The 26718-nt window shown below is 42.9% G+C and overlaps 1 protein-coding gene across 4 annotated transcripts in view; it reads right to left on the bottom strand.

Moving 5' to 3' along the window:
- Ptprt (protein tyrosine phosphatase receptor type T) overlaps positions 1-26718 on the bottom strand; it is a 1029624-nt gene that overhangs the window by 364989 nt on the left and 637917 nt on the right. For all 4 annotated transcript variants that reach the window (XM_078051815.1, XM_078051813.1, XM_078051814.1 and 1 more), the window contains exon 8: positions 15160-15456. In XM_078051815.1, coding sequence (XP_077907941.1) covers positions 15160-15456 — 297 coding nt within the window. The remainder of the gene's footprint in view (positions 1-15159; positions 15457-26718) is intronic.

Raw genomic sequence — 26718 nt, forward strand, 5'->3', positions numbered from 1 at the left:
GTCGCAAGCCATCGTGGAGAGGGTTGAGAAAGCACTGGAAGGAGAAGTGAGAATGCAGAAATAGCAGCGATTAAATATGGAGCCCACGCAGTGTCCCCTCCCAAAGACGGGCAAGGTTCTGACATGACCAGGGGGACCAGGAAGAATCAAAAATAGAAGCAAGAGGAATGGTGGAGAAGGGAGAGGGGCTCACTGACATGGCGAGGGTCCTGAAAGGCAGGAACAGGGAGGGGTGAGTGGAAAGAATGTCCCTTTCCCTCTGAGAGAGATGAGAAAATGTGCAGATGCTTTGGAGGGAGGAGTTGAGGTATCCCTAATGCGGCTCTTATGAAAAGTGGTGATAAAGTTATCTACAAATAATGTAATGAGAGACAAGTTGCATCAAGCATTTGGGAAGAATCCAGATGTTTTAATCTTTGCAAAGCAGAAAGTGAGCTGAATAGGGAGCTGTAGATTCTGCCCATTCATGTGAAGGTCCACCTGACGGAATGGAGGAGGGTCTGACTGTCTGATGGAGGTAGAAGAGGTTCTGTCTGATGGAGGTGGAGGAGAGTATGTCTCTGATGGAGGTGAAGGAGAGTATGCCTCTGATGGAGGCGGAGGAGAGTATGTCTCTGATGGAGGTGAAGAAGAGTACATCTCTGAGGGAGGTGGAGGAGAGTACGTCTCTGAGGGAGGTGAAGAAGAGTATGTCTCTGATGGAGGTGAAGAAGAGTACATCTCTGAGGGAGGTGGAGGAGAGTACGTCTCTGAGGGAGGTGAAGAAGAGTATGTCTCTGATGGAGGTGGAGGAGAGTATGTCTCTGAGGGAGGTGAAGAAGAGTACGTCTCTGAGGGAGGTGGAGGAGAGTATGTCTCTGAGGGAGGTGGAGGAGGGTCTCTCTGATGGAGGTGGAGGAGCGTCTGTCTGGTGGATACTACAGTAAAACCCAAGCTAGGAGCACTAGGCAACCTGGTCTTTTGAGTTTAGAGCAGATTCTCTTTCTCATATCCAATAAGATAAACACAAAACCCCAATGAATAATTATTTTATGATTTATTTTGTAACTTATTCCCATCTTTTTCTCTTCGCAGCTAGCACTATCATCCATCTGGAATTTATTTAGCATATTGTACCCAGTAGAAATCGAACTATAATTCCTTACAATTTTCTTAGGACAGTTAATTGACCAGTCAAAACTCCCCCAGGGATGTGCAATGCCATCTTAGCACCACGTTAAGTTAGTCTATATCCTGGCATACGCTGGGCAGCTTTCACGGAGCTGTCGCTTCTCCTGGGATAGGACTCCTCTATTCTGTAGCAACGACATGCTTTAATACTTGGGAGAACAAGGCCTTCTCTTTCATTATTTCTCTTTTGCAAAGTTTTCTGGAATATCAATACCCATTCATTTTTTCAGAAGAACTTCAGAATAATTTTATAACATTTCAAAACCATTCCACTAGAACTTTTATTGCAGTTCAGGTGCATTCTTTTCTTCTTTGGGGGGGGGCAGGACACCTCCTTAGAACCATGAGTTCTTCTGTTTCATAATGCCACATAACTCTTCACTTATTAATGCTTCTTTTTATGTCACTTGGTTAAAAATAGGAGTTTTTTTATGTCCCTTACAAATTACATTTCTAGGACTTTATTACTTTGATCCCATTGCATTTGCATAGGAAAAATCGTATTCAATTCTGTATAGTGTAAAGAATAATTATGAAATGAACACATGTGCCCACTATGTGCTTTAGCAATGAGACATCACTGATCATTGAAGCATCTTGTGTGTCTCACATTACTGACCCCTTCTTTTCCCATCAACAGTAACAATAAAACATCAAGTTCTACGCGAAATCTTTTGTTAGCCAATCTCTTTATTTTTACTTGGAGTTATAAATATATACATCTATAACAAGACAAGTTCTCATTTAGTTCTTCTTGGTTTCCTTTATATACACATAGTTTTTTTTAGTGCAAGATTTGCATTTGTAACTCACCATAGTTTTGAGATTAATCCACATGGATGCACATAGATGTATCTCATTCATCTCCAGTTCATAAATATCATCTTATTGTATCTATTTCACTGTTCTTCTATAGATGGATGTTAGGGTGGTTTCCAGATGGAGCTATCTCAGAACATGGCTCATATGAATATTATGTACATTCTCAAGGTGTATTTAAGAAAAGAACCTGTAATGAACTGAGTAATGGACTGAGTAATGCCAAATCATTTTCCAAAATTTGGTTGAAGTATAGACTCCCTCAAGTTCCCTCTTCTTTATATCCTGATAAATTCTTGGTATCCTTGGGTCCAAAATTCTAGACCATCAGGTAAGTGTAAAATGAGACTTTACTGAGATGTTATCTGTTTTTACCTGTTTCCTAAAAAAAGTGATCATCTTATTAATGTTTGAACATTATTGACTCTTTCTTGTAGATTTGCAGAGGTCCTTGGTAAACTTTTGATATGATTTATTTTATTGGCTGTATGTATTATACAAACACTTTCATTCAGTTTGTGTCTTGCTTTTCTCTCTAAATGAACTCACTCCCCCCTTTTTGGTCCAGGGTTTTGTTTTGGTTTGTTCTATGGTTGATTTCTTTCCAAAAAGATCCCCCCCCCCAACACATGCAGGTTTTCACTTTTTCTCTTATGTACATAATTTCAAGTGAGTAGGACAGGGCAGCCTTTAAGATATTACACATAGATTGATTCCATGGGCTAAAATGAAATTTGATGGAATATTCCATGACTGATAGTTCCTGTGTAATAAACTCAGAAATGAATGGTGGAATGATGATAGAAATCCTTTTTTAATTGTGTTTTTATGTCTACTATGAAGTTATAATTCAATTTCAGTTCTTCGTCCCTCACCTAGAACCACACATTGATCCGTTCTTAATTTTAATATAGTCAGATTTATCAGAGTTTTTCACGGAAGACAGACACATTTAGTAGTAGATACTGTCCTAAATCTTTCTTTAAAATGCTACAAAATGCTATATTGCTTTACCTGAAGGCTATGGAAGTAAACTTGGGGCAAGCAAGAAATGCCAGGCAATTAATGACCCCAAAACATCTTTTAAGCAATGAAAGGCAGGAAGTTGGTGGATGAACACCTCAGTTTCCTCTCCACGTTGTTGGCTAACTCTGAGGCGCATTCTATTAGTGCTCTCCAACTACCCCAAACAGGAAGATGACCATGATGATTTCCAACCCAAGGGGACTATCATAAAATAGCATAAGAATGAATCACCAAGATAGTAACATTGAAATTTAAAAAAATCATTTAAAATGCAAGCTACTCCTTTTTTAAAATTACTTTCTTTTTTGTTTTTGTACCTATCTTGACATGGGCCAGAATGAGTCACCAAGTCAGTGCTGGTCTCTGGACCACACTTGGAATGACAAGGTGCTGCAACCCAGCTGTTCACGTGATCACTGCCTGGCTGGCCCATCTTGTATGGGCTTCCTCCTCTTCCCTGCTTCTTCTCCCTTTCCCTCACCAGTGTGACATCCTAAATGAACTTCCTCCATTGGAATCCTTACCTTGGGATCTGCTTCTGAATAAACTTCAACAAAACAGTCTCATTTAAGAGACACATTTTCTACTCCCAGATCACAAGAATGTTTTCTTAAAAATCTCATAAAATTTTTTAAAGTTATGCCTTCAATAAAAATGAACTCAACCCATTTCTAATTGTGTTTTTATGCCTGCTGTGAAGTAGGAAATCAATTTCAATTCTTCACCCCTGACCTAGTACCACTCATAGAAAAAGAAAATGTTAATAATTCAGTGGATCTGCCCTGCGACATTTAATTTCTTTCATATTTCCTCATTATGGATGGGTCAGTCTCTTTCTCCTTTTCTTTTCTTTCCCTCCTTCCTTCCTTCCTTTCTTTGGTATGTGGTACTGGGAATTAAACCCTTTGAGCTACACCCTTACCCTTTTTGAAATTTTATTTTGAGACAGAATCTCACTAAGTGGTTAAGACTGGCCTCTAAATTGCCATCCTCCTGCCTCAGCCTCCTGAGTCATTGGGGACCAAAACTTGGCTTGTATGGATCTATTTCTAGTTCTGTTTTGATCAATTGTTCTTGAACTAAACCTGTGTCAATAGCCCACCTGATTAATTAATAATAATTTTTAAGTCTTGGTATTTGAAAGAATAAGTTATATTACTTTGATCTTCCTGTTATTCTTACCTTTTCTACTTACTTGGACCAGCTTGCATGTTTTGGGGAAAAAAAAGTTTGCTTTTGTATTGCATGAATTAAAGTTCAGTTGGGAAACAATTTGTGTATTTATATTATTGTGTGTTTATGATATTGGATTTTCTCATCTATAAACATGGTATATCTCTGTTACGGGGCTTTCTAGATATTTTTCTGTTTCATATATTTTTATATACATCTTGAAAACTTTTGTTAGTCTATTACTAAATACCTTATGTTTTTATTGCTATTATAAACGGTATCTTTAAGAACATAGCACATTCTTACTAGGTGAATAGAAATGCAATTGATTTCTTAAATGTGACATCTCAGCAAATATATTAATTCTAATAACTTGTATACAAATTTCTTTGGGTTATCTATGTAAATTATCGTAGCATCCATAGTTAATAACAGTCTTATTCTTTCTAATATCTTAACTGTTTTAGTTTCTTGACTTCAAGGAGGGCCACCAATTCAGTATTTAATGGGAATAATGACAGGTGTATGTGTTTTTCCAATGTTAAAGATAATGGTGCTATTATTTCATTCTGAAGTATGGTATTTTATGGCTATCATTTATAGGATTATGAAGGCCCATCTTATTCCCGATATACAAGGATATTTTGCTTTTAAATCACGCTGAGTTTTAACCACATCCATTTTAGTAATAATATGCTTTTCTCTCTTAATATGTTAATGTAGCAAATTACATAAATGGATTTACTAAATTTGAATCAGTATCGATTTTTTGAAATGAATTAATTTTTTTCCTATCTGTGCAGTTTTGGATTGTTCGTTAATGTCTTGTTTGGGGTATTTGCATCTGATTTCTTTTTCCTCATTGCAAGGGAGTCTGGTTTTGAAGTCGGGTTACAGTCATGTCATAAACTGAGGAGGGGAGAGTTTTCTTTTTCCTCTCTTGGGAAGCACAGAGGTAAGGCTGGGATGACAAATTCCTTGAGCAGTTGTCTAATTGTACTTGTAAAACTACCCGAAACTGGTGTTTCTTTGTTGGAAAAGTTTAAATTAGTGATTCTATTTCTCTGTTTGTTATAAAACTGTGTAGGAAATTTCTTCCCTTGAAGCAGGTTTTGAAATCAATATTTTGCCCGGAATTTTCCTCTATCACCTAGATTTCAAATATATTGATATAAAGTTATATATAAGTCTTTATCCTCCTTACCCTTTTAACTGTGAAATAGATTCTATACAAGTGCATAAAACAAATAAACATCTCATTAATTTAGCAGTAGCCAGCCGCCTACCTTGATCTTGCTTTTCTTGATGGGTTTTATTTCTTAAACACACGTCTAGTAAATCGTTCTGAACTCTTGCAAACACCAGGGCTGGAGAATGGATGTTTTTGCCGTGTTAACTTCCACTCCACGAACATGCTTCATTCCAGCCCTTATTTCTTCTTATTTGGGAATGCACATTAGTGTCTTTGTTTTAAAATATCTAGTTTCTTGCTGTAATTCTTGGGGATATCGATCCTGCATTATCAGGGCAGCCCCCTTTAATAAGAACGAGGGCATTTTTCATCTGTTCTGCAACCTTTCCACCAGCCCCTGTTTAAGTATTTCCGTCTCGGAGGGAAAGGGCGGGAATTATACATGCTCATGCATGACTTGGCCAGATAAGGGGTCTAGCTGTCTCGTGGGGGAGTGAAGAGTGGTTAGTGAAGGAAGCTAACCAGGCAGCAGGCAGATGCTCTGCAGGCAGAAGGCTTCTGGATGTTTGCGGGGACAGCCTGTAGTTACCAGAAGCATGGCCTCTTCCTTTAATGGGGGTGTCTCTTTTCAATCCCAGCTTCCTGTTGGAGCCCTCTCTTTCCTATTTAACCACGTGCTCTGGGCTTAGAATGAAAGCCCTCATCCTCTCTGCTGCTGACCCAAGTGGCCGGCAATGTAGAGCTCCCTGTATCCCTGCTCCTGCCCACGGTCCACCCTGCCTCTGGCCCTGGTCAGTGACAGTTGAGGATCTAATGTGGTTATCCTTGAAAGTCTCTTCCTCTTGTGGCAGAAGGTTTTCTTTCCCTAAAGTCCCAGCCCTGCCATTTCCTTCCCAGTCAGGTCTCTCTCCCCTACGGTGCCTTATATTAATATTTTTTTCTGGAATGGGTGTGTGTTGGTTAGCATAAAATTATATACCAGGAGGCATATGGCATCCTCTTCTCGAGGCCAGTTTAATGGTGATTTTATTTCCTTAGCAAGACAGTTTAAAAGGGGGATCAGATCACCATCTTGGATCCAAACTCTTCCTTTCATCATTTAGACTTGTGAGGTAGCATTGGGCAATGACTCAGCCACAGGTTGAAGTCAGACTTCCTGCGTTTATGTTCTGTTCCCACTTGTTTGCTGTTGAACCTGGGACAAGTTACTTAACATCTCTGGATCTCACTTTTTTTTCTTTTTTCATTTAAATCGGGGATAAAACAGTGCCTCGCTCATAGATTGTTGCAGGGATTCAATGTTAATATACATCAAATGCTTTGCAAGTTGCCTGGCACAAAACAAGTACTCTACGTGTTGGCTCCTTCCCTTACTCCCATGGAATTCTCTGGAAACTGCTCTCATGTTGCATGGAGATCACGAATTTGAATTCTTGCAGAGCCAGTGAGGATGGTTCATATTTACAGTGGTGTCCTTACCTCAACCTGTTCTTTCTGAATGGGGTTCTACTGTGATCCAGAGAAACTCTATTTTCTCATAGCTCACTGCAGATGCTAAACAGCTTTCTACAATCTTCTTCTGATTTCTATGGTAAATAATTGTAAAATTTATCTTGTCTCCAAGGACCCGGGATTCATTGATTCGATAACGTATTTATGTGTGCATATTATCTACCTGGCACTGTTCTAAGTACTTGGAATGGAGCAGTAAACAAAAATAGAAAGAAATATCCTGTCTCTGTGGAGTGCGTTCTAGTGGGAGAAGACAGATAATAAAAGACACGGTGAAAAAGCAGTATGTCAGATGATAAATGCTAAAGAACTCCAGGAAGCAGGGGAGAGAGAAAGACAAAGTGTGGTGTGAGGGGCTTCCAATTTTTAATAAAATGTCATGAGATGATGATACTGGAAGAATCAAGACCTGAAGGAAGTGAGAGAGCCAGCCTTGTCTGTTCATTTCTACTTAAAAGAAATGGCAAATGCAAAGGCCCTGAGGCGGAGGCATACTTGGTATATTTGAAAACAACAATGATTAGATTCGTGAAGTGAGGCAGAAGTAGAACAAGATGAGGTCACATGCAACCAGAAGGGAGAATTCTGGTCATCTGGGAGCCTTATGAGTCATTGTAAAGCCTTGAGGTTTTTAATCTCTGTGACTTGCGAAGCTGTTGCAGGGTTCAGAGCAGAGGGTTGATGTGATTTGTCTCGTGGCTTAACAAGATCATTCTGGCTGCAGTGTTAAGAATGCAGAGGCTAGAGTTGAAGGTGACAAACCTTTCAGGAGACTGCTGCCATGATCTACATTGGAGATCATTGTGGCTGGGACCAAGGGACCATCAGCAGAGGCTGTGAGTGTTTGGGCAAGTGGGTCAACATTTCTAAGCCTCTGTGTTGAAGGATAAGCCAAGTGAATATGGTGGTGAATTGGACGTGGAGAGTGAGCAAAGCTGCCTCTTTGCACAAAGCCAGGGGCAACAATCACACAATACAACACAAAGGTTTTTCCTTGGAGTCGTGCAATGCAGGGCCTCTGATCTGACAGAAGAGAGGAGTCAAGGTTTTTGGCTTGTGCCATCAATAAAACAGAGCTGCTCCAAGCGAGATCAAGAGGACAGAGGGAGCCTGGTGGTGGGAGAGGGATGCTGAGTAGCTCAGTTTTGCATGTGTTCAACTCTAGATACCAATGAACCCTCCAGGTGGAGAGGTTGAATGGACAGTTGGGTAAATGACTCTGGAGGGCAGGGGAGAGGCCTGGCTTGCAGATATCAATTGGAGAAATGATTAACATATGGATGCAATTTAAAGCCAAAAAATTGGAGAAAACAATTAGGAAAATGAATGTGGATTCAGGGCCAGCAAACTGTGGCCCTCTGGGCAAATCCAACCAGCTGCTTGTTTTTGTAAATAAAATTTTACTGGAACACTGCCACACCCATTCATTTGCATATTGTTTCTGGCTGTTTTCCTGCCACCGTGGCAGGGCTGAGTAGCTGCAGAGAGATGGCCTGTCCACAGAGCCTACATTTTAAGATCGGGCCTGCCTTTGGTATGGATACAAAGGAAAGAATCCCAAAGATGGAGCCAGGAATGTTGAGATGTTCAAAAGGAACCAGCCAAAGATCAAAGAGGAAGAGCCACTGAGGGAAAAGGAAATCTAGAAATATGTGCTGTCCTGGAAGCCCAGCAAAAAAAGAAGGATGTTATAACCATCTATGCCAAATACGGCCAACTAGAGAAATAAGAAGCTCTAATTCTCTTAGTAATGACAATTAGATATGGTAAGATCACAGTAAATCTTGAAAGAACTGTTTTGGTGAAATAACTCAATGGCGGGGATTTGAACTCCTTTGGTTGAGTGTGTTCAAGAGAAAATAGAAGGGGGAAAATAGGCCCAGAGTGAAGGACTGATATAGTACCTAGAAGAGAAAGTAGGACTGGGTGATTTGGTACTTAAAAATATAGTTTGTGGAAGGTCATAAATATGATCCGTTATGAAGCGAAACTCTGATGTAGGGTATACGGCCGACAATTGCTGGAAAAATGACCTCCCGTCGGTAAATGGAAATAGAATTGGGTGCATCAAGTGAAGGAACTGGTCTTTATTTAGAAAGCAAATGATTCCTTCCCTAAAATCATGAGGAAAGGTCAGCTATCTGGGTGGGATGTGACTGATGAGAAGTTGAGGGATTCTGTTTGAATGGCCTCAATTTTCTCAGTAAAACAGGCAACAAGGTGATGAAGGGAGTGTGAGGACAGGGTGGAGATGCTGGAGTTCTGAAGACAGGAGAGGAATAGAGGATAGAAGAGTGGAGGGGTGACTGGACCAGGGTACACAGCACCTCTGGAAACTTCCAAGGCCTGCTCCAGCGGTGCTCTTGGCTTCAATCGGGGCATCCAAAATGGTGGTGTGTGGTCAGCTACAAAAGAAAGGCCCAGGATAGGCAGACAATCAGAAGGGACCGGGGTGGTGAGAACATGGAAATGAGAATGGAGCTGAAATATTGAAGGAGTATGTAAAGAGTGATTGTAATACTTGGTCAATAAATTTAATATGGAACAAGAAGGGAATAAGGGAGGTGAACAGGAAGCAGATCCTAGTAAGGTTGAATTTTGGGAGCTACAGAACTTGAGGAAGTGAAAGAGACTAGATGTGACCAGGGCAAGATGTTTGTAATTCCTGTTATAAAATGATTAGATGTCATTTAAAAATGGCCCCTTGTTCACAGCAAATGGAAATTTCACATAGATACCTAGTTTGACGCTTCCTAGTTAAACACCCTCAGGTCAAGAGCTGCCTACTCTGTCTGAGGTGGGCCACACACCACTTAGCCCAGTTCTTGGCAGACAGCACATTGAGGACTTTGCATGTGGACTCCTACGTACCGGGTGGTATTGTCATCCCCATTTTATAGATGGGGACGCTAAAGCATCCAGAATGCAAGTAATTTAACAAAAGTGGCCTAAGTTAGTAAAGAATAAGGCCTGGATAGATCTCAGATCCGTCTGTTTCTGAGTATTTTCCGAATCACTCCTTTTCCCCATCACCTGGTAGATAGCTGGGTGCAAGGCCCAAAGGGCAATCACAGCATCTGCTAGCTGCAGAGTCAGGATGTCTGGATGCCTCAGTCCCTCCCATCTCATCCTCTTTCCATAGGTCAAGACACCCTTCTCACCGAGGTGGACTGGCCTTCCTTTGATGTAACTGAGTCTTTTTTCCTTTCTCTCCTCGTGAAGAGACTTTGTGATAAAAAGCTCCCTTTTTGTCTTGGCTTCTACGCCTGGGCCTCTTTTCCCTTCTTTTTATTTTCTTTACAATTCTTTAATGAAACCACATTTTCCCTTTCCACAGTTTCATTTCTTCTTCTAAACAGCATGGAACTTTCCATCCCTTTGACAGAGTTCTACAACAAAGGTTAATTACTTTATAATTTCATTCTCTTAAAAAAAAAGCACACTAAAATTGCTAATTTTAACTGTGCTTCTTGTCAGTGGGTTCATGTAAATTCACTGTAATTAAACCAGATGTTTTCTTGTGCCTTAAAGTCAGGTGGTAATTTAAGGGAAATTTTCATTTCAATGCAAAGGAGGACAGAGTGTGATCAAGGGAGGTTCTCTCCCCTCCCCTCCCCTACTCTCCTTTCTCTTTCTTTCTTCTTCTTCTTCTTCTTCTCTCTTCTCCTCTTCCTTTCTTTCCTGTCCTCTATCCCCTCCTCTCCATCAAGAAAGTGGGATTAAAGATGGTGAGCTTGGAGGATATTTGTGAGAAGTAGCTAACAGGCATATACAAAAACATAGAGGCTGGGTGCTGTGGCGGAGGCCTGTAATCCCAGTGGCTTGGGAGGCTGAGGCAGGAGGATCATGAGTTCAAATTCAGCCTCAGCAAAAGTGAAGGGTTAAGTAACTCAGTGAGACCCTGTCTCTAAATAAAATACAAAATAGGGCTGGGGATGTGGCTCAGTGGTCGAGTGTCCCTGAGTTCAATCCCTGGTACCCACGCCCCAAAACAAAAACAATAACAACAACAATAAACCATAGAGCCCTGCACAAATCAACAGGAACTTCCCCTCCTATCTGTCTCACATAGGTCTTTTCTGCCCTTCCTTTCAGGTGCCATATTTGTTGGTTGATTGTTGGTTAATTCATTTTGTCCCATTATCTTACATGTGGAACACCTATAGAAACTTAAACTGACCAACAAGTATGCCATTTATGGTAACTTTAAAATAATTATTATGCTTTCAGACGTCTAGTTTTTTCGGAAAAATAATAAGTGAATGATTAGAGCATTTATATATGTGTGTGTATGTATGAAAAATATATATAAGAATATATAAGCTCTAGTTTATAATTTCCAAACTATCTTAATGCACCTGTATCAATTTTGTTGATATATATACAGAATTGAAAACTCAAAATTTAACGAGTTAAAGAGAAATAAAAATAATTTGATATTAGTTCAGGGGCTACCAGAATATATAAGTGAGTTTTATGGGCAAAAGTCAGAAATTTACATAATTTCAATCTACTCATATTTTGTAGTCTTACTAGACAATAAGTATTTCCTCTGATTAATAAATCTTTACAAGTTAAGACATCAAATATAGACTTTTATTTGTGCAACACAGTGGAGTGCTTCTATTTCACCACAAGCTCTCTAGGAAATATAAAACTAAACTATTTGCCAATTGCTATGGTGTAAATATTCCTACCATGGTTGATTTCAATGCATATATTACCGAAGAGGGAAGAGATGCTAATGATCAGCTTTATCAAGCTAATAAGAATCAGCTTTGAATAGAGCTAAAAAGAAAACATTAAAACAATGCCCATACATGGGGCACTCTGGTATCATGAAAGAGACATAGGCTTTGACTTCATTCCTTCATTAATTCATTCAACATAAGGTTAATGAGCACATACTGCAGGCCAGCACTATTCTTGGTGCTAGGGAATACATAAGTGTAAGAAAAATCAAAGTTCTGTTCTCATGAAATTTGCATTACTATAAGAAGGACAGATAATAAAGAAATAAAATTGCAACATGCTATGGAGAAAAACAAAGCAGAAGAATGCTAGGGAGATTTTGGTACAGTGATCAGGGAAGATCTCACAGATAAGGTTTGGGGATCTGTTAATCCCTCTTTTGCCCAACTATAGCAATAGCATCTGCATCACAACATTTAGAACAGAGTGCCAGCACAATGCCCAGCTCAAATGGACACCCAAACAACACAATCGCATGTCTCCTCACCCTTTCTAATACCTCAAGGTCATCTGTGTAACCATCTGTGATGTACTGAGCTCTAATGAAATGACGCCTTCAGCACTTAGTAAGGTTTGTACAGCTTTCTACCCTGAGGCTGTATGAATATGGACTGAGCTACCTATTGCCACATTGTGGTTTCCATCTGTGCTTTCCCTATTACTTTCCTCTTTATGAGATTTACAAGCCACATCTTGTTACTCTAGAGGTACCTGTCCCTAGCACCATGCAGTTTCCTCCTAGCTGGTAACCTGAGAAGCCACATGATGAGGCTCATTAGAAATGGACATAAAAGTAACCATTTTTGAGATATGCCAGTCCTCTTTACAATTAAAGCCCATGAGCTTCAGCTGAAATTACCATATTAAATAAAATAATATATCTATTATATGATTAATAATATAAAATATCAAGTAGGTGTGTATATATATATGTATATATATACACACACAAACACATACACACACACACACATACACACACACACACATACACACACACACACAATTGATATATTGAGTCAGGAATGTGGTGCCAGAATACATTGATATATGTTAGCTATTAAAATCAATTATGATTTTATAAATTATTGTAAATGGGAACCTAAAATTCTCCATTGCACAATAAGTAATACTGCTTCCTCTTTCACATTTGCTATTAAGATTATATGAGTCTACCCCACTGGAGAAAAGACAAAATAATACAACTTCTGTGAAGGGTATCTAAATGCATAAGCCCTTTGATTCCAGTGGGATACATCTTCACAAATAGCAAACAACACCGGCACTAGGCTATTTGCTGCAGTATTGTGATAGCAAAGAATTGAAACAACTTAACTGTCCATCAGACACTTAGGTATATTCATCCACACAATGAAGTATGTTGGAGCTATAAAGGGAATGAGGGAATTTTGTTCTAACTGACATGGAGTGATTTCCAGAATATACTAAGTGAACGAAAAAAAAAAAAAAACCAAAGATGCCAAGTGTATCCATTCTGTTACCTCTTTCAGAAAAATAGAAGGAGAGGAAAATATCATTTACTTTTTGCAAAATGAACTACTGGAAAGATAAACCAGAAATGAATGGAAATGGCTGTCTTTCAGGGTGGGAACTGTGCGACAAAAATAAGGACAGAGGCAGTACTTTTCGGCTGAACCCTTTTTTAAAGAGTTTTGACTTTTGAAAGAGGCAGCCATTCACCTGTTTAAAAAAAACAATAACTACAATACATTTTAATTTAAGAAAGGATAAGGGGAAGGAAAACCTTAATATTGAAACAAATGGATCTAATTGGGTACCAAGTTGAGATTATAAGCATACGGAGATAGACACTGAACTTTGGAGCACTGTATTTCGACCGCCCATCTTCAGTGGGACACAGGCTTAAAAACACTGAAGACAGAAAAACTGAGGTCTTCAACCCAAATTAGCTTTATTGTTTGTTCACGGGATTGCTGCTGCAACTTTGAAACTACTTTGTACGTAGGATGGAATAAATGAAAACCCTAGATTCAGGTCTTCACTGTGGGAGAAGGGGATGTCTGGGTAGAAGGTGGAGAAGAATCCTGAGGCCTTGGGGTTGGATCAGGATAAGATCATGATTTAAAAGAAGTTCTCTTCCCTAGCTCTTTCTACCTGGAGAGGTAGCACCTCCAGGCAATATCGCTATGTTGAGCTCATGTCAGATGTAGATCTTAGGGCCAAAATACCTACCATAATGCTAGGGTATTATTCTACCTTCTGGAGGAAAAGTGCCATTCATTTTTGAAACAATGAAGCCAGTTCTATGTCCCCTTCCTGACTTGGAATATCTGGTAGGTATTGCCCACCCTGTAGAGCTCCCCTGTAGGCTGAGGGTGCAGCCAACCTTTGCAGGACTTGGCCAGAAGCTCCTCCCGTTCTCTGTCTTGCCTTCCCATCCCCTGCCCAGTCTCCCCCAGGAAATTTCCATAATCAATTCCTTATGCACAATTGGCATTTCAGAGTCAGATTCTGGACAACTAAATAAGATGCCCTACAGAGCCAAAGCCAGCCTGGCTGGAGGTACATCTGAAATTCAGCCATGGACAATGTTCCTTAGACAGATCCTAGAAATGGCAAATTTGATCCCACCAATAAGAGAAGTGCTGTGTTGAAGTTCTATGCAAATTGCAGTGGGAGCCTAGGAAGGAAGTTCGGGGCAGTCCAGGGAAGCTTCCTGGAGGAAGCATTTGAGCATTTGAAAGATTCATGGAGTTTACCCTGCAAATGTGGAGCGAGAAGTCAGTCTGAGCAGAAGGAACAGCATGGGTGAGGACAGAAAGGCCAGAAGTATGTTCTAGGAGTACAAGAGTCTCCATATTCCAGGACTCTCAGGTTAGGAGGCATGTTGGGAGATAAAATATAGGGAGCAGACTCATTAGAACCTTGAGAGTTGGAGAGGCGGAAGGGGGTTGAAGAAAGGAGCCTCCTGGTCTACACTGAAGTCCTCCATCTTAAGCCACCAAATGCAGTTCATTGGGACAAAGACCACAGGAAAAGAAGTCAGTGTGCAGAAGAGGGAACTGGTTCCCTTTTGAGTACTTTGGGTTTGATATGACTAAAAGTATGACACCCACTGAATCATCAGTTCTGTGGGCAATGTACATGCTAAGGTTTTTATATGTATTTTCTTTAAATTTGAACTGAACTGATAATTCACGTGACTTCCGATCTCAACACGTGGAAACAATGGGATATGTATGCTGTCTCACAGGAGGTGTCGGCAGAGCTGAACCTTGGGCAGAGAAGGTGGGAGAAAGGGAGGAGAGGAATGGGACACAGAAGGGAGCATATGTGTGGCAGAGCTGCCGTCGTGCATGAGAACAGCAACCCGAGTTGTGCAAGGCACGACCGCGTGGTCTTTCATGGAAGATCTTGGGGAAAAGATCAAAGATGCAGGAAAAAACGAAAACCTCGTCACTGACTGGGTGGCAGTCAGTGAGTGGGTCCGACCCACACCCCCCATCCCCAGGAGGCTGGCCTCGCCTGCTCACCGTCCTCCTCGGTCTGCACCACCAGCTCCTCGCTCTCCATCCGGCCCTCTGGGTTAGACAGCAGGAGCCGCAGCCGGATGGTCATGAAGGGACGCAGGCCCCGCAGGGTGTAGTGGGAGGAGGTCTGGATGACCTCCTCGGCTTCGTACTGCTGCTGGTTGAACACGTACTGGTACTGCACCGTGAGGTTGTAGCTGTGGCAGCGCGTCACGGCGTAGCCAAAGGGCTCCCACTGCAGGGTCAGCTGCCGGGCCCGGATGTCCACGATCTCCACGTTCTGCGGGCCATGCACAGGATCTGCAAGACATCGGAAAGGCACAAGGTCTCTGGAGGCTGTCAGGAAGACAAGTGGCTGTTCTGCTACAGCAGCTGAGAATTCCCTTCCCGACGTATTGTAACCGCTCCGTCACTGCCTTCGTGGTTTCTGCCCACATGCAGCATAATTTACATCACATTTTTCCCTTAAATCAATTTCCTTTTTTCTTATTTAAGTGCATGTAAGAGAAAACATAAATATATGAAGTGAAGGCTTGTCATATATCACATGCCGTAAGTAAATCGTTAACTACAGAATTGTTTAATTCTTAAGGGTCCATCAGGGGAGCCACTGAAATGCATCTTGGGTGCTACCAACAGCACACACAGCGCTTCTGGGACACGCTGATCTAGGTGGCTGCTAGGGCTCTCCCTTGCATCCTCCTATTTCATTCAGCCACATCCTCTCCTTCTGGTGGTCTCTTCCCCTTTTCTGTTAATAGCATCCAGATCCACAAGCTGAAAAGCGAGTCACATCTTTGACATGCAGTATCAGTCCATCCACATGGTCACTGGGCCCCAAGGACTCAACCTTTGAAGCTCCATATACTCACCATCCTCCCTTCATAACCCAAAGCATCATTTCCCAGCACCCTACAACAACTCAGATCCTTCTCACCCCAACAGTATCTTCCATCCATTCCTCCTCACCGATCTTGGTCCCAGACCCCCCATAGAGGACATTGGCTGTGTTTTATTTTATCGTGAATAATCTAATCTAATATGTATACCTTATAGAAGTTAAATAGACGTTTTTGTACAAAACAGATAATAACAAACAAGATTAAAAAGAAATTCCACATTTCCAGATCATTCTGTGTTAGAGTTCAGGCATTTGGGATAGTGGAGACACAGTTTCTAGGATGCCAGGCACCTCCCCAAGGTCAAGGTCTCTCAGCTGGGAAGAGCGAAGCACAGACTAGACATTAGACCAGCATTTCTCCCCACGTTACCTACAGGACTTTGCCAAGTTTGGTCACCTCTTTTGGGTCCACTCCTGATATCACTATTAAAATGGTGATAATCATAGCAGCCAACCGCATCGCAGGGGAAGGAGGAGATATTTGTGAAGCAGTTAGAGTTGCACCTGGAACTTAATAAGTCCTCCATATAGGATGGCTGGGGTTTGTTGTCTGCCTGATGGTTTGTTTTCCAGTAATCAGGTTAGTAATGAAAATAATCACAGTGCTTCACATGCATATGCATCCACCTGGCCTGTCTAATAAATGGCAGCTCTGGGTGGGACCATTATGCAAAATGATAGACTAGGATGACACCACTTCTGCAGTCCTCTCAGAGCATTTGGAAATGGCTATCCTGATACCCATGAAGCAATAAGAAGGGGTGGGGTTGAAGGTTCTTGGGGCCAACTAAGTCCCTCATCTCTCCCAATAGGGAACATGCAACTTGTGTCAGAGCCTTACCACAGAACACACTTCACAGAAATGGCAGAGAACCTGGCAAGCCAGCCCTGAGTGGCCATGTGGCTGCTGGTAGGAGGCTCCTAGGGAAGATGGCCAGCCCTGGCCCCCGATCAACTGAAGAATTCATGGTCACTCCTATAGCCCGGTTGTTCATGCTCACATGTCCTTTGTGGAAAGGAGAGTCAGCATCCCAGAAGCAAATGGGTGACTTTGAGAATGTGACATTGGATGAGCTGAGAGCCCACTGTGCTGAACCCATGTGGAATAAAAAAGGTGAAAAGTACTGTCCCCGTTGTTGAGGGGCACAACCAGGCCTGGCAGCTGTTGCTTGGTTGAACGCCTCACAGTGGCCCAGGCTGCAGAGAGTATGGATGAATAAGCTTAGGTACAGCAAAGGCCACTTGCCAGAGAAATATGGAACATCCCTCCATCCTTGCCCAACTAGAGCCTTTGCACTAACTCAGACGTCAGAAAGTTCCAGGCTGCCCACTCCTGCGGGGGACCTTAACACTCCTCATTGGGAGCACCTTCTAGACCACTGCCAAGCCAAGATAGCCACCCTCACAGAGCCCTCTCCTCCCCGGTTAGGGATTGAAAACAGGGACATTTAAGACTCACTGAAGCTCAAAGCTACCCTCACGGTTTGTTAAGTATCTTGAAAGTACCATATCCCATATTAAGAGTGATTTTTGAGCTCTCCAGTGCAGCCTCAAAACACCAACTAAACCATAAGAACAAACACCACGGATGGAGCAGCAGCCCCGGGTACTGGGTTCTATGTCTGGGATCATCATAGGACTTTGATAGGAACTGCCAACCCATTTGACAGATGAGTAAATCGAGGACCAGAGAGGACCTGGAACGTGCACCCACCATAAAGGCTAGCAAGTGGCAAAGTGGGGTTTTGAACTTGTGTCTGTCTCACCTGGTGCCTGGTGCACAAGGCAAAAATGGGCCTTGGTGAGTATGAGATGAACACCCATGTGCTGAGTCTTGTCAAGGTCACAAGGAGTCATGAGGAAGGCTTCACGGGCCCTAGAGGAAAGCCAGGTTCTGTGAGATGAAACGATCGTCCTAAAGCCACATAGTGCCAGGCTGAGAGCTGGAGTCGGAAAATGTAAAGCCTCTGTTTTCTCTGAACAGTGACAACACTGGAGACTGAGCCGGGCAGGGACAGAAATGTGAGGCATGTTGCCATCAGGAGTCTGGGGAGACCTGGGAGAATGCTGTGGGAAAGCCAAAAGGCAGAAATTGCTGGACCCTCAGGAGCCGGGGGCCTGCTGGAGGGGACGAGGCTATAATTCAAGCACATCTAGTGCTAAGCTGACCGCTGGCCTGTCTTCCGCCCTGGTGTCCAATCTCCCCGCAGCTTGCTTGTGCAGTGACCACAAAAACACCTTTTTGCTCCTCTTAGAGGTAAAAGCATTCCAGGGCCACCTTTTCAAAGACAGTAAGTGGGTTTTAAGCCTGCCACACAGTGAAGAGACTCCCTCCAGAGCGGGAAGGAGGGGGCATAGGAAATCCTCTTGCCCTCTCAGCAACAGGCATAATGGACGGTCAGAGCAGGGCTCAAAGCCAGACGCTGGCACTTAGCAGCTGAGTGACCTTGGGCAAGGGCACTTCATCTCTGAGCCTCCATCTCCTCATCTATAAAGTGGAAATTATTACACTAATCTCAGAGGGCTGTTAATGAGCATAAAATGAACTGTAAAGAGAGAGAAAATTGCCTTTCTCTAACAGAGGAAATTCCTCTTAGACAGAATTGCCTTTCTTGGGGAAACGCTTTGGGAAGTTTGTTGGAGACAGATGCTGTATTCCCAGGGCCTCTGTCTCGTGCAAGCTGAGCCTCCAGAGATGGAAGAGCATACATTCTTTGGGGGCTTTGATGGAGCAGGAGAGGTACAGGGGTGACAAATGACAGGGTGTCAGGGGAGCATTAAGTGACCATTCCCCATGTGACTGCTAGACTTTCAAGAAGGTCCTCAAGATACTGGGAAGAAGTCTGCTGGGACTGGATCTCCTGTAGATTCCAGAAAGGACTGAGATCTGCACCCCATTGGGCCACATAAGACCCCACATGAGAGCACAGGGAGGCACCAGGCAAAGGGGACTCCAAACATACCTGTGATACAGAGATCTTTGAGAATGATTTTAGGGGTTCTCCAGGTTATGGGAATTAAGAGGTTCAAGGAAATCTCAGTTCAAATGCAAAAGGCAAGAAGGACTCTGGTAGAACTGTAGGTAAGAGACACGTCATAGAAGTATGTAAATTAGAAAATTCCTATTCAAGGAAAAGGAAAAGTAAGGCCTATTTGTTAGGCAGCAGTGCTGGGCTAGGTACTGACTCTTACTTGCTTGTGAGAAACAATTCTATGGCATAGAAAACTGAGACTGAGTGAAGGGACATAATTTACCCAGCTCCACACAAACGTGTCCTCATTCTGTGGGCTCCAGGATACCATGCAGCATTGTCTGTCCCACTTGGCGTTTGTCACAATGCCCAGGAATTGTTTGTTAATGCATCGGTCGGCTGTCCCAGTCTCCCAGGGACCGATTCTGTTTACCCAGCAACTCCAGCGCAGAGCACAGGGTCAGCTAAGGGGCACTTCCTACAAGAAGAATGGACACCTGAACTTGAACCCCCTGATTCCATAGTCCCTATCCTGTCCCCTCTGGCACATCAGCGGGATCTTAAAGGAGAGCATTTCTTTCTTTTTTTTTTTTTTCATTCAAGCAAGAGGATGCCCTAAAATCCAGTACCATGGAAACTAGATTTCAGGACGTGTGATGGCAGCTTTCATGCTTTCAGTCTGACCCCACTAAACCTCCGCCACCAAGCCCAGCTTCTGCTCCAGTAATTGCCGCCGGTGGAGAGAGCTTCAGGTTTACATTCAGGTTGGTGCAAACAAGTTGGAAATTGCTGAGAAAGCCGTGTGTGTGCAGTGGAGATTGGTTTGTTGAATTTACATCCCCTGTGTAAATATGTCCAAGCCTAGTGCCTATGGTTTCTGCCTCCAGATAAGGCCCTGCCCATATGACCTTCTTGAGTAACTGCCTAAAGGCCAAGAAGACAGCAAACAGCTTGAAGAGAGGTAGATTTTCTGGAAAGCTGGAAATCAGCCTCTCACAGAAAATCAAAGAGGCTCAGCCTCTGGGGGTACTTTCTATGTCTCTGAACTGGCCACTGGGGACCTGTCTTGAGCCCAGTACTGGCTCTCATCACACTGTGTCCTCCTCCTTCTCCTGTGCCCACCTGCCCTTGATTCTCCCTTCTGACCAGGGACCAGATCTCTGAACCCTATAATTTCATGACCCACTGGCCCCAAACTCACTCCCAGGTCTTCTCAGTTTCACGTAAGACCAGCCTCAAAAGGTGACCAAAAGACAGCTGTCTGGGAAAGTTCATGGGACTTTGACATGAGGACTGAGGTCTCCACACATATGTGCAAGGCCCTCTGCTAGGAGGGATAGGGTTGGGTGCAAGGAAAAGGGGAAGAGATGCCCGCATCCACTCATACTTATTCCAGACTCATTTGTGATCTTGCACGTTAGGTTGGGACAGGTGCATGCACATGTGTGCGCCCGTGTGTGTGTGTGTGTGTGTGTGTGTGTGTGTGTGTGTCTGCCCATTAGTACTTGCAGAAGCTGCTGCTGCCTCTGGAAAGCAGGTTGGCTCTCCTTGCCTCTGATCACTTCTACCCTTTCCACATTAGTGTTTACTAAAGTTCTATCTTCATCCTGATGTGCCATTTCAACCTATTCCTGAGCCCAACGTACAACTTCTGCCTTCCCACCCCTCCACCTTCCACTGTTCCCTCCTCAAATCCTACACCCCTGAAGCAAAGAGTAGCATCTGGGATCTTACACACCTTCCAGCCTTTGCCCACACTCTTCTCCTGGCATGAGATGCCACTGACAAAGACAAACCCCTAGGTGACATGCTCAAGGCCAGTTCCAATGCCAGCCTCTATTTATAACTTCTCCAACAGCCTCCACGGTTCATATTGAATGCCTCGGGCTCTCTGATGGAACCCAATGACTTACTCCTCCATCCCTCTTATCAAATCACAGGAGAACTGTTTAAAGCTTTTGGTCATGTTCACCTCTCCTGCCAATCTGTGAGCGTCAAGATCCCTTCATTTCTATAACTGGGACATACAGCTGATGATAGATAGACACACAGACAGATGATAAATACATGATGGGTAAGTAGATGAGAGGTAGGTAGGTATGTAGGTAGATAGATGAGAAAATCCAGAGAGTGCGTAAGGACTGAACACCAGAACAAAATTTAAGCCTGAACCTACTATAAGAAACAAGCAATAAGTAAAAGGGTGAAAGTCAGATTTCCTTTTCACTCCAATTGTTAAGGGTAATCATGTGGTGAAGTTGGAATTGGTTCCTTTTTTTTTTTTTTTTAACATGGACTCGGCCTCTATCCCTGCTGTCAAAGGCAATAGCTACAGAATCTCCTAATGACCTTAATCAAGGAAGAACATCTTATTAAAAAGGAGCAGCAAAGTAGATTTCCAATTCATGAATTTGCTATGTATTCATCTTTGGGTGCGGAGTTGGCTGGGACGTATGTACTGTTCAAAGTTGAACTTAAAATTGAGATAATTTTAGGGTATGGGGCTGAAAATGTGGAGGTGGATAGCTTGTATGTAAAATTAATTTTTTATCCATTTAGAGATGCAATTTGAGTTCCTTTCAAATTAAATCGCAATGGAGTCCCAGGCAGCTGGAAACATTATTGCCAACATAATTTGATACTGCAAGAGCAGTAATACGTTGACAGATAGTTCGATGTGACCATTAATTTGCAATTTCTGCATGGAAATGATACACAGAGGGAGAAAAAAAGGTAAAAGGAACAAAATTAAAATTTTTGTTCCGGCACCATCCAAACTCACTCTTTTTGCTTACTTTCCGTCACCTCCTCTAATCTATTGCAGGTGTTCGACGGATAGGAATTTGTTGAACATTACCAGAGACGTTTTATGAAGGTAGGTATCTTGACAACCAGAAGCCTCAGAAGCTGCAGTCTTTTACCGCATAACATGTGACCTGGTAAGAAGGTGATCAGGTGGCTATCTTCTTGTGGAAATGCCATAGAGAAGATAATTTATTCACTCGTTCATTGGATTACTCATTAATTAAAAAGTACCTATGGAATATGGGGGCACTCTATTATCACTTGGACTTAGTACAAGCCACTGACCCTATCCATGTGGATTTCTCATGTGTGAAAAGTGGATGATGTTTTCTGCCTTTTAGGGCCTCAAGAAGGTTCAAGGAGACCATGAGCTCCAAACTCCTGGATTGTACTTGATACAGCTGCATTCTCCCAAACCCAGAATGAGATGGGACAGCCATTGAGACAGGAGGGATGTAGGTTACTATTGGAACCCTGACCTGGTACCCCGAATGCAGGTGACTGGTGGGCTCATGTTTTTAATCAACTATCATTTAGGTTTAGCAAGCTTCCACGAATGCCTCTTTAGGTATGGCTCTATCAATTCCTTCCTCTCTACAAATATATTCTGGATGCCTTAGATGGGGCAGGCATGAGGGACAAAGATGAACGAGACAGATACTTTCTTGTTTTCATGAAACTCATTGTAGGGGAGGCAGGCACAGGCATTTGAAGGATAATGATGAAGTCCGACGAGTCTTGCAGGGGACATGCTAGCTTCCCGGGTACCAGACAGCTTAATGCTGGGAACTCATCTGAGCCAATTTGAACATGACTCTTGCACAACCCTGACATTCTTTTTCATAGAAACCAAAGCCACTAAAGAAATCCGAGGTGAGTGAAGGTTAATGATTCCTCCATAACGGCATTATTAGGTTATAATAAAAAGCAAGTCTCAGGCCAAATTCTACTACCCAGATGCGCATTTATTATACAAATGTTTATTAGCAAGCAAGCCCCAAACAGGTCAATCTATTCCACAAAGCTCAGTGAAGGCCCAGAAATCTGTTCTTTTAGGTGATCTGGTTACTAATGTGCATGACAGGCTCATTTGAAGCAAATGTGACAGTATTCTAAGGCAATTTTTTTTTCTTTTTGGAAAGAGCCAGAAAGTAAATATTTTAGGGTCTGCAGGCTGGGTGATCTCTGCTGCAGCTGTTCATCTCTGCTGTCCTGGTACCAGGGCTGACACGGACAACACACACACATGGATGGGTGTGGCTGTGTTTCAAAGCAAATCTGTTTACCAGTCATGAGTCCAAGGCCATGGGCGACAGTTTGCCTACGCCTGTTACAGTGTCAGAATAAGTTACCCCAGTAGTCCCTCCAGGCAACCAGGAACCTTCTTAAGCTAGTGGCTGCCAGGACTATTTAGGAATCAAGGCCTGGACACCATCCCTCAGATCAAAGTTCAGAGAGCTTCCTGGGCCTCTTCTTCATTATGTAAGTCTCCAGAGTCTTTAAGAACGTTTGGGGCCTGGGGGTGTAGCTCACTGATGAAGTGCTTTTGTAGCAGGTATGGGGGAAAAATTGTCTAACCCCCATATTTTGAATACCTTCAATCTCACCATTTATAACATTCATTATGCTATTCAATAGGCCCCTGATTTCAACCGCAGGAATCAACTTCTGATACTGAGATCACCAGTTCCCAAAATGAAGGTTGTCGATGGAGATGTGGTATCAGAAGCAGAGGAGGTATTTTGAAGTTGTCACCAAGGAATGGGCTTCTCGGCTACAGCACCAGGGTGCCTTCCTAAGGGGCAAAGGCTTGAGCAGACAGTTCTTGGCACCAGATCATTGCTTGATCTAAGACTCCCCCATAATACTCCAGCAGGTATAAGCTTCAATATTTAAGAGTAAATTACCAACAATGGTACGTGCAGTCTAGAGGCCAAGGACACTGCCCTGGAGGAAGGGGTCTTGGGATGATAAAGGGACAGGTGTACAGGGGTGGGATCACAGAGGAAGAATATAGTGGGACACTTAAGCCCCAGACACAGGAGGTGGAAAGTCCAAGAAATAATAAAAGCAGACAAGCACATGGCCACTGAGATTCTGGTGTGTGGGACAACAGGTCAGGGGAGTCACAATCCCACCTCCATCAGACAGGCACACCGTACCCAGAGATGTTCTGGGCCAGTCTTCAGGTTACACAGAAACTCGATCCCTCTTACCATGCCTAAAAAAATGAGGATAACAACAGGGCAGTTGAAACTGTAGGATAAGATATCCTTTGCTTAAAGTAAAGCACCGGACAGTCTCACTCTTTGAATAAATATTTTTTAAGTAAGTTCCTACCATGTGCCAGGCACTACATTAGATTTAGAAGAATGAATCAAATAGACAAATACCTTCTTCCTTACAGGGCTTATGTTCTTTTGAGGGCAAAGAGATTAAATGACAGGTTGGAAAAATATGGTAGTGAGTTGGAGTAAAACCAAGCAGGAAAGAAGGATTGGAGGGTTGGGAGGAACTTATGCCTAAAATTCTCCTTCTTTGATTTGAGGTCATGTCACTAGCTCCTAGATCTTTCCTCTGCATTTGCATAAAAATTCTTATATTTTACCCACAGGCTAACTTGAAATAAATATTTAGAGATGATGGGTGGAAAACTAGTGTGGTCCCTACCTCCAACAGACTATGAAACCCTAGTGGCCAACCATCACATGGGCTTACCAAATTGCATGTGTTTTGGAGAAAATAAGATGTTCACAATATAATAGGATAATAATATCAATGTTTTGAAGGAATCCCAGGGACAAACTGTGTAAGAATTGTGTGGCAGTCAGGGAGAGGATCTGAAGAGGTCACCCGTAGACAAGTGACCTACAGGTTCCTGTCCCATAAGACCCGCAGTCAGTCACCTTGGGATGTAGACGGAGAACCCAGAATCAGGCACAACCAGGTTTAAGAGGCAGCCTGTTGACTGGGGCAGTGACCCTTGAGCTCGGAATGAGCATGAGAGCTGCAGCCCAAAGACCTGGGCCACTTATGAAGGCCATTGCCACCAGGCTCCAAACGTCCTTTCTATGCTTTGCTTTATGGTGCTAGGACTGAGGCTGTACAAATCACCCAGCTCCGTGCGCTATTCTTTGCCAATACTTGACTCTAGAGGGAGCAGGGCAGGAGGAAGTGGAAGAGGCTGCTCCCTGTTCCTGTGGGCAACATTTCTTCATCCGCAGAGATCATTCTAGCAGAGCAATGGGCCTAGTTTGCAGTTTCTCCAACAGTTAAAGAGCCAGTGTCATTACAGTACCAGCCAAAAAAATGCTGCAAAAAAAAAAAAAAATCCAGTCCTTTAAATTTCCACAAGGCCAACTTCTTCTCTTTGTTCTGTGCAGTCTTCCCAGTAGCTTGGTCCCACGGATGCCACACTGGCCTAATCCCTTCATGCTTTCTCACCATTTCAGCTTCCCAGAAAATTCTTCATATGTAGTTAGCCAAAGGTTCTCAGACTTTCTCTCGGTATCCTTGGTGTTTCAAAAAATTTGTTCACAGAATCCAAGCCAAAGAAACACCTAATTGTTTCATTCATTAAGCGGTTCAAATAACGTAATAAGCATTTGTATCTGAACATCTTGAGAGTGGCTTGAGAAAATAATACACACACCTAACCATGAGAAATTTGATTCTTAAGCACCATTACTTACTAAGGGATGCATGTGTCTGTTGAGCACTGCACAACTTTTCAAACTGTGGAGTCAGATTGGACATGGCCAGTTTTGTTCCCCTTTACACATAGATTTTTGTGCAATATTTGCATTTCATCACAGTGAATGCCAAAAGCCCAGCTCAACCCAATCGAATGTCAAAACCCTGGACTCTCTCAGGTTAGTAGTCTGTGTGTTGTCTGACCAATGATGCCAAGTTTTCTAGGATAATTTAAAACATCTCCTGCTGCTCTTATTTAGGACCTAAATGCCTCAGCACACAGTTTGAAAAACATGATGACTAATAAAAAATTCTGCACAGGCAATTCTCCCAGTGAAAATAGGTGCCACGAAGATCAATTATCTCCTAACTTCACCATCCCTGACACGGGACCCCTCTGCCTGAACTTTCTGACTCTTCCAGGTATCTGTTTACCTCTCAGTGTCCCATGCAGTGCAGGTGCCCCACACCCACAACTCTGGGGTCCTGGAGGATGCAGTCTGCTTCCCCACTCCATCTCAGACCCCGACCTCCCCTCTGCACTCCACCAGCTCCTGAGCCCGGAAGTCCAATGGTAAGCCAGCTCCTAACACATCTGCGGCTGAAGTGCTCAAAGTGCCGGGAAGAATTAAATGGACACAGGCACAAGATTACAGCCTGGAAATAAAAGCTTTAGAATGTTTTAAAAATTACTTTTGTGGCCGAGGAAACCAGGTTGGAAAGAGAGAAGCAATTTCTAAATTACACGGTTTCAGTTTTCAGTGAAAGAGAAAAAGAGATTTGAAGTGGGAAAAAGAAGGTAGGCCCGCGACATCTCCTGGGCTACACTTCAGTTCACCCTTGATTCACGGCAAGTCCCCTTGAAGAAAGGAAAAAAGAAAGGAAGAGAGAGGGAGGGAGGAAGGAAGAAAGGGAGGGAGAGTGGGTAATGGCTAGAGAAAGAACACAGCTTCAATCTATTTGTGATGGTCAGGAGCTACCTAGCACCAGACCCAAGTGAGGTAGGAAGCATTCCTAATCCTCCTGCCTGTGCACCATACCAGCTCTAGCATGAGAAACGTTCCTCCGTGTAGCTTTTGCTACCCCTAACTTGAGAAGTCCTGTCCTAAATCAACTTGTTTCTAGAATAGGTAGAAAAACAAGCAAAAGTCATGTCTTCTCATTGGACCCTGAGGGCCCCTCTCCCAGAGC

Source organism: Ictidomys tridecemlineatus, chromosome 5 (assembly GCF_052094955.1).
Source record: "Ictidomys tridecemlineatus isolate mIctTri1 chromosome 5, mIctTri1.hap1, whole genome shotgun sequence".
In the NCBI taxonomy this organism is placed as follows: Eukaryota; Metazoa; Chordata; class Mammalia; order Rodentia; family Sciuridae; genus Ictidomys; species Ictidomys tridecemlineatus.